The sequence below is a fragment of the Propithecus coquereli genome, unplaced genomic scaffold (genome assembly GCF_000956105.1).
Source record: "Propithecus coquereli isolate 6110/MARCELLA unplaced genomic scaffold, Pcoq_1.0 Scaffold205, whole genome shotgun sequence".
NCBI lineage: Eukaryota > Metazoa > Chordata > Mammalia > Primates > Indriidae > Propithecus > Propithecus coquereli.
The window spans coordinates 1,018,901-1,027,561 of NW_012145523.1; the positions used below are offsets into that span (position 1 = coordinate 1,018,901).

The 8,661-nt window shown below is 37.8% G+C and overlaps 1 protein-coding gene across 1 annotated transcript in view; it reads left to right on the forward strand.

Moving 5' to 3' along the window:
• NVL (nuclear VCP-like) overlaps positions 1-8,661 on the forward strand; it is a 70,622-nt gene that overhangs the window by 34,813 nt on the left and 27,148 nt on the right. The window contains exons 12-15 of the mRNA XM_012644037.1: positions 916-1,060; positions 4,627-4,873; positions 6,580-6,798; positions 8,147-8,251. Of these exons, the coding sequence (XP_012499491.1) occupies positions 916-1,060; positions 4,627-4,873; positions 6,580-6,798; positions 8,147-8,251 (716 nt within the window). The remainder of the gene's footprint in view (positions 1-915; positions 1,061-4,626; positions 4,874-6,579; positions 6,799-8,146; positions 8,252-8,661) is intronic.

The window sequence follows — 8,661 nt, forward strand, 5'->3', positions numbered from 1 at the left end:
GGGGTTAAGTAGTAGAACAAGGAGTTCAATCTGTAACTGACTGTGAACAATCAAGTGAGATAACTCACTACCTTCGCGGACCAGCCATTACTACCATCTTGTTACCTGTGAGGGAGTATAATGCCAAACTTCCTGCTGTTCCATCCTGGTTCATTTGAGAGGAATAATATTTAGGAAAGATAAACTTTAAGCCCTGCATTCTATCCATTCTTAAAAACCTATCCCTAGATTAAGCCAGAGCAGCTGAAGACCATTTTGTGCCCCCTTCTCAAATCGATTTTGTCAGTTTATTCTGAGACGTGTAGTGCTTGATCTTCCCCAGGCTTCCTGTTGTCCCGCTCCCCTTGCCTAAACGTGCCATGCATGTTTGAACCTCTGTGCTTTTACTCACGCCGTTTCTACTGTGTAGCATTTCATTGATCTGCATCTCTGATCATTAAAATTATATTTACCCTTCAAAGTTTTTTTTTCAAATATCACCATCTCCGTGAACCCTCATTTATTCTCAGTTGGAATTCATTATATCTTCCCTTGTATTACCGTGGTACTTTGTTCATGTCTATTATGATTTTTCACAAAATTTGTCTTGTGCCCTGTTTTCTTATTTACACACTAATGTTTCTCCATAGATTGTGAACTGCTACGAGCAAAGTTTGTAATTTATTTATCTTCCTCATATCTTTTAACTTATTTGACATTTATGATCTGAGAGGGTAGAAGGGAAAAAAAAAACATTTGACATTTATAAGGGTTAGTTTATACACACACACACACACACACACACACACACAGAGACACGTTTCTGTTAAAATGTGTGGTACTTTCTCTCTAATCGTTAAATGATTTGTGTAAACATTATTGCCCTTAATGTCAAGTGCCCTGTTCATCACTCATTCTGTCTCTGGTCCCCATTAGATCTGAATAACATGGCTGCTACAGCTCGGGTCCTAGTTATTGGAGCTACTAATCGACCAGACTCGTTAGACCCTGCTTTGAGACGTGCAGGAAGGTTTGACCGAGAAATATGCCTAGGTATCCCAGATGAAGCATCCAGGGAAAGGTATATTTTTATGGAATGAAGTTTGTATGCCACTAAGTCTTCTGAACTAAATGCTTTGAAAGTAAGGGGTGAGAAATACCTCATAGCCTTTTCTTTCTCTCTCTTTCTTTTTGTACCAGTGAAATTGATTGAGAAAGGAAAAAGCCCACATTAAGATAACAATTTACTCATCAGTAGGATAATTGTTTCAGGTTATTTTTTCAGACGTGATAATGGACTTACCTATTCCTACCCATCTGTCTGGTCTTATTAACGATGGCTTGTGTTTTTTAGTTGCCTGACCAGCTTAGGGACAGTATATGGAGCTATGGAAGAGCACAGTGCCCTCTGGTCCATATGTAGGTTAAATCTGAGTTCTATACTTTAACCTATTGCACTAACTTGCCTAAGACCACTGGTCCCATGACCAATAATGAAATGACAGCCAGAGAGTTGTAAAGCTATCTATGTTTGCTGTAGGACCAGCCTGTCCTAGTAATTGGGGTTGAATGTCCATAGAGCAAATAAAACATCCACCAGTAACCAAAAATATAGCTCAATATAAGTAAGAATATCTCAGGAACCACAGTTCAGATAGTGGAGTAGAAATCTTGTTAAGAAAAGTTCTGAAATATCACATTTATAATGGTTTTTCTCTTCAGTTAATGACACTGAAATGGATGTACATGATCACCAGCAACTTTTAGGAAAAGTGGTAAATAGTGATAGGAACTAGTTATAGGAACAGTGAAGAAGGGGAGAGATGGAGAACAGGAGAGTTCATGAATGCAGGAAATAAAAGTGATGAGAAAGCACTGTAAACAGGAGAAAGGCTTAGGAGGGAGGCCATCTTTCTCTTCTTCCCAGTACCTGATGTAGCTTTACCTTTTGATTATTTGACAGTTTCTTCTTAAGCTATTGAATTCATGTATCAGGTAAAGCTGACATGGTCTGTGCTTCTGAAAGCCTTCTTTTAGGATACTGTAACTTGAAAAACAAATAGCAATTAACTGATCGTGTGATGCGGGAGTATTTTATGAAGGAATAGCATGTGTAAAGGCCCTGAGGTAATTTAGAGCTCAGTGTGCCCAGAGAGCTGGAAAAAGAACAATATGGCTAGAGTTCAGAGAGTGAAGAAGGAGTAAGATGTGGAAAGGCCAGAGAGGTGTACAGAAGCCAGTTCACACGCACCTTGATAAGGATTTTGGACTTATTCGGTGAGTGGTGGGAAGAATTAAAGCAGTTAATTTAAGCAAGACAGTGATGAAAACAGATTTTTGTTTTGAAAAGATCACTGTAGCTGCAGTATGAAGAAGGGGTGATAGGAGATCGGGAATGGGTTAGTGTGACAGCCACAGGTGTTGGTGGGTAGGCTTATGGAGCTGGGAGGGAGTATAGAGACAATGGAGGAATTTGGAGACATTTAGGAAATAGAAGCAATAAGTCATGTTTATCAATATAATATATGAGTGGGGAGGTGAGGACTGTGAGCAAGAGGGAAATATTTTCAAGTTTTTGGCCTAAGTATCTGTATATATTGTTTCCTATTGAGGGGATGGGAATACTAGAGTATAATTCAGTTGCGAAAGAGGATTTGGGGATGGATAGAGATGATATGGTCGGTTCAATTAGAGGTACTTGTGGGATGTCCAGTTAGAGATGGCAAGTTGGCAATTGAACAAATGACTCGAGCTCTGAGGTAGTGAAGATTTGGGAGTCATCCAGGTATTGATGGCAGTAGAAGTTATGAAAGTAGATGAGATGATCCAGAGAAAATATAAAGAACAAGTGTCAGAGGGTCTGGGGAACAGGCTCAAAGAGGCTATCAGGCAGGGCATATAGAAGGAACACCCAGAAGTAGTAGGACCATCAAGAGAATGTTGTGTAATGGAAGCCAAGGGAAGTGAATGGAAGCCAGGGAGGAGTGAGAGTTCATGCTAATGAGAGGTCAAGGAAAGGAAGGCTGAAAATTGTTTTTTGGTTTTTTGAGACAGGATCTTGCTTTGTTGCCCAGGCTGGAGTGCAGTGGCATCATTATAGCCCACTGCAACCTCAAATTCCTGGGCTCAAGCGATTCTCCCGCCTCAGCTTCCTGAGTAGCTGGGACTACAGATGTATGCCAACATGCCTGGCTAAAATTTTTTGTGGAGACGGTCTCCTTGTGTTGCTCAGGCTGGTCTCGAACTCCTGGCCTCAAGTGATCCTCCTACCTTGGCCTCCCAAAGTGCTGGGATTTACAGGTATGAGCCACCAAGCCTGGCCTATTTTTCTGTAATTTATTCTCAGTTAGCTTGACATTTGAAAATACTGGTCTCCTGTACAAATTTGTTAATTTCATAATACGCTTGCTTCTCCCAGTTAATATATAATATCACCATATGTAAATAATAATTAACATTTATTGGGCAGTTACTATGGATCAGCCACTGTTCTAAGTGCTTTGCATGTATTCATTTACAATAACCACCCTATAAGTAAGTGCCATTATAATATATATTTAACAAATGAGAAAACTAAAGCACAAAGGTTAGGTAACTGGCCCAAATTACACAGAATGACAGCTGCTATTCAGACTCATGCAGTCTGGCTTCAGACCTTTCATCCTGAACATCTTTACTGCGTTTAAGTTTTTATTTGATACATCTTACCAGAAATTGTTCAAGATATTCCTTTAATAGTAATAATCTAGAAGTCCGCAATTCATTAACACATACCATGTTGCCATTGGGTTGAGTAAAATTTTTCATACATGCAATACAGGAGATGAACAGTAGGTAATGATAAAGTTAGAGAAGTAACTATCCTAATATAAAATTGGATGTTCAAGTAGGTATCGAGGCCGGGCGTGATGGCTCACGCCTGTAATCCTAGCACTCTGGGAGACTGAGGCAGGTGGATCGTTTGAGCTCAGAAGTTCGAGACCAGCCTGAGCAAAAGCGAGACCCCATCTCTACTAAAAAAAAATAGAAAGAAATTAGCTGGACAACTAAAAATATATACAAAAAATTAGCTGGGCATGATGGCGCATGCCTGTAGTCCCAGCTACTCAGGAGGCTGAGGCAGGAGGATCACTTGAGCCTCAGAGTTTGAGGTTGCTGTGAGCTAGCCTGATGCCACGGCACTCTAGCCCAGGCAACAGAACAAGACTCTGTCTCAAAAAAAAAAAAAATGTTATAAAGTAGATATCGAGATAGCTTTTAGTGATGAATAGAGTTAATGGGTTATTTGAGTATGGAGGCTTTTATTTCAGGTAGATGTCCATTTAATCTCCTCTAAATGTACCCCCATAAGTTGTTATCTTACTTCCCCTATAATATTGTAAATTTCTTTAGGCAGAATATTTTTTTTAAATCTAAGTATTCCACACAGCACTTGGCGTAGTTCCTACCTAACAAAGTAGATATTTACCATAATCCTTTGTGGAATAAGGTAGGACATGTAATAGTGATTTAGCATTTGTTGACTGAGTGAACTATTTGATCTTATGTACTATCCATTATAATACCATTGACAGAGATGAAGGACTTCAAATAAATATATTTGGTGACTTGTTTGTACTATTACATTTTTTCCCATCTTTTCTACAGAATACTTCAAACTTTGTGCAGAAAACTGAGACTTCCTGAGGCTTTTAATTTTTGTCACTTAGCACACCTAACGCCAGGCTTTGTTGGTGCTGATTTGATGGCGCTCTGCCGAGAAGCAGCAATGTGTGCGGTCAATAGGGTCTTAATGAAGCTGCAGGAGAAGCAGAACGAACCTGAGATTGAAGGTTTGCCACCTGAAGGAGCCCAGGAGGAAAGGCTGAGAACTGAGCTCACTTCTAAAACACAGGTGCTTTCTTTAAAGGCAACCTAAACTGGCCTTTTAATTAATGTTCTTTATGTTATCTTACACTCAAGAAAGGGTCGATATAGTTGAGGTTTATGATTTCCTGTTTTATTGGCATTTTATCTATAGAATAATTATTAGTTACATCCAAGATGTCTATAATTTTAAAGATACTAGTTTTATTTTTTAGTTTATTCTGATTAAATTCACTTTACAGTAATGATTATATAATTCTAGAGTGGGGTTGGCATACTTTGGCCCACCTACCTACCACTTGTTTTTGTAAACTAAATTTGTATTGGAACACTGTCATGCTCGTTTGTTTACAGTGAGCCTAGAAACAGGCTCTGTTTTTACTTTTCGCACTTCACAGGAGAATTCACACGGGAGTCTTTGTAGCAGAGAGCATATGGCGCACAAAGCCTGCAGTGTTTACTATCTAGTCCTTCACAGGAACAGTTTGCCAATGTCCTTGTCCTTAGCTGCAAAGAGCTCTGAAAGAGAGTTGAGTGAATATGAGAGGATCATTCCTTAGTCCAAAATCAGTGTTAAGTTTTTGAGTTTTGTGAGTTATGAAAACTCAATATAACATTTATGTGGCATTTTATAATTTGCACAGGTGGCTTCCCTATTTTGTGTAATTTGATCCATATAACCGTATGAAGTAAATATCGTTATTTTCCCCATTTTATAATCAGAGACACTAAGCTTAAGAGGTTGTGACTTACCCAAGGCCACACAGCTTCTACTTTATAAAGCAGGGACTTAAATCCAGGTCTTTTGTTTTCATATCATTTGGTTTTTTTTCGTACTCATTTGAAACCACAATTATTTCTATAAACTCATTCTTTTTATAATTACACATATCCTTTCATGTTCACAAAGCAAGAAATCTGCCTTTTAAGTTTAAGATTGGTAGTAATAGGAAAATTGCCTGCTCTCTGTTTGGTTGATAAACCATCGAAGAACCACATTAATGAAATTATTCTACCACCAGAGTAACTGTGTTTTATTTATTTCTTTTATTTTCTTTTTCTTCGTTTTGAGACAGAGTCTCACTCTGTTGCGTGGGCTGGAGTGCCATGACGTCAGCCTAGCTCACAGCAACCTCAAACTCCTGGGCTCAAGTGATCCTCCTGCCTCAGCCTCCCGAGTAGCTGGGACTACAGGCATGTGCCACCATGCCCGGCTAATTTTTTCTATTTTTAGTAGAGACGGGTTTTTGCTCTTATCTTGTTCTTGCTTGGGCTGGTCTCCTGAGCTCAAGCGATCCTCCCACCTCGGCCTCCCAGAGTGGTAGAATTACAGGCGTGAGCCACCACACCCGGCTGTAACTTTGTTTTAATTTCATCAAAATGCGGCTGCTTCTTGAATATTTATAAATGAAACATGGGAAATATTGAAATATCATGGTTGTTGAAATAGTATTTGCCAGCTGCTTATGTTTGCTATATCTAGCCCTAGTAATAGTATATAGAAATCATTCGTATATATTAATATTTGATTATAGTTGTATACCTTTACTTGACCAAAGCGTATGATCATTTAGAATAAAATGAACATAAGTCTCATGTCAAAGAAAGAGAAAATTATTATAATACATAGAAATTCACTGTAGCTTACAGAAATATCACAGTAATAATTTTTTAAAGTAGAAAATGTAACTTTTCAATAATTTTTTTTTGTCCCCCTCAATTATTCCCTTTAAGGATGAATTGCAAAGTCTGCTAGGGTTGCTAAGAGACCAAGATCCCCTCTCAGAGGAGCAGATGCAAGGACTGTGCATTGAAGTGAATGATTTCATTGTTGCTCTATCCTCAGTCCAACCCTCTGCCAAAAGAGAAGGCTTTGTCACTGTCCCTAATGTGACATGGGCAGATATTGGTGCCCTGGAAGATATTAGAGAGGAGCTCACCATGGCAATATTGGTAGGTTTATCAGCTGCAGAATATCATTAACATATGTGATAGGTGAAAGACCAGAGATGGATAAAGCTACATGCGTGTGTACCAGGTTGTATGTCTAAACTGACTTGACTACATGCTTTCTTGTAAGTGCTAAGCCACCGACAATGATTATTTATTCTTTTGAGATCTGTTTTATTTATTTATTTTAAAAATTGATATATCATAGTGGTACATATTTTAGGGGGTACATGTGATATTTTACTATACTTATACAATGTGTAATGACCAATTTAGGGTAATTGGAATGTCTATCACCTCAAATATTTATCTTTCCTTTGTGTTGGAGCACAACAATTTGTTATTTTGAAATGTACTGTAAATCATTGTTACTGTCATTTCCCTACTGTGCTGTCAAATACTAGAACTTATTTCTTCTACCTAACTGTATTGTTGTATGCATTAACCCACTTCTCTTCACCCTCTCCTTTTACGTCCCAGCCTCCTGTAACCACCATTCTACTCATTACCTCTATGAAATCTACTTTTTTAGCTCCCACGTATGAATGAGAACATGCAGTATTTGTCTTTCTGTGCCTGGTTTATTTCATTTAATATAATGACCTCCAGTTATCCATATTGCTGCAAATGACAGAATTTGTTCGTTTTTATGGCTGAATAATTCTGTGGAGATCTGTTTTATACTGATTCTTTTGGTTGTGCTTGATTTCTATAGCAGTGAGTTTAAAAAAAAAAAAAGAAAGAAAGAAAAAAGTTCAGGTTCCAGCCAAGACCAAATTGTTTGAGAACCACTTCCTGAACTTGATCATACTCTTAAGGGCAAGGCAGCCTTAATGCCCATGAAACTTTGAATTAATTTTCATTTACTTTACTTTTCTATTTTACTAATCATTCCATGATTCATTAATTAAAGTGTGATCCATTTAGAGGTATGTACTACTGAAAGAGAAAATACATGGGATTACGGTGAACAAGTATCTCTGGCTTTTGGCTATGTGAAGGGTGTTACTGCTTCTGATTTCTTAGAGGAGACCATTGCTTAAACTTTTTATAACCTAGAAATTTAGATGGTCTTCTGAAATGATCTTGATTTTAAAATGTTGAAATATTCTATCTTTATGTCTAAAATGTTCTCCGACCTTACATTTAAGTGTAAATTCCTCAAGGGTAAAGACTTTTCTATTTATATGACCATATACCTCATGCCTATAATAGAGTATGTGCAGGTAAGCCAGGCACTGATCATATCTTCGGGCCTCACAATCAGTGTTGACAATATGTGTCTGGAGGTAATTTGAACATGCAGTGTAAAATGGACACCTGTAATGATGAATATTGGTATTCTTTCCAGGCACCAGTACGTAACCCGGATCAGTTCAAAGCTCTTGGATTGGTGACTCCAGCTGGAGTTCTACTTGCTGGTCCTCCTGGCTGTGGGAAAACTCTGCTGGCGAAGGTATGGTGTAAGTTCAACCGTATGTGATTTATTTCTTACTATCACTATGAGGTAGGATAATATGAATTTAACTTTAAATGTTACAGTGAAATAAATCTTATGCATAATTTCTGTAGAAGTTCATTCTAGCAAAACTGAAAACTTTTCTCCAGGAAAGCTTCCCACTTTTTTTTTTTAATTACAAAAGGTGCATGATTGAAAAATGTTTAAATCAACCATAACCGTATCGATTTTAACACAGCAGTTATCATACTTTCTGTGTATTATACTTCAGCTTTCTAGTGAGTATTATTACATAGTTGTAATTTGCAGCTGAATTAGTTTCCTACTTTGGTATAGTATTATTTATAACTTAAGTATTTTTCTATGTATTTCTTCAGTGTTAAGTTTTTGAGTTTTGTGAGTTATGA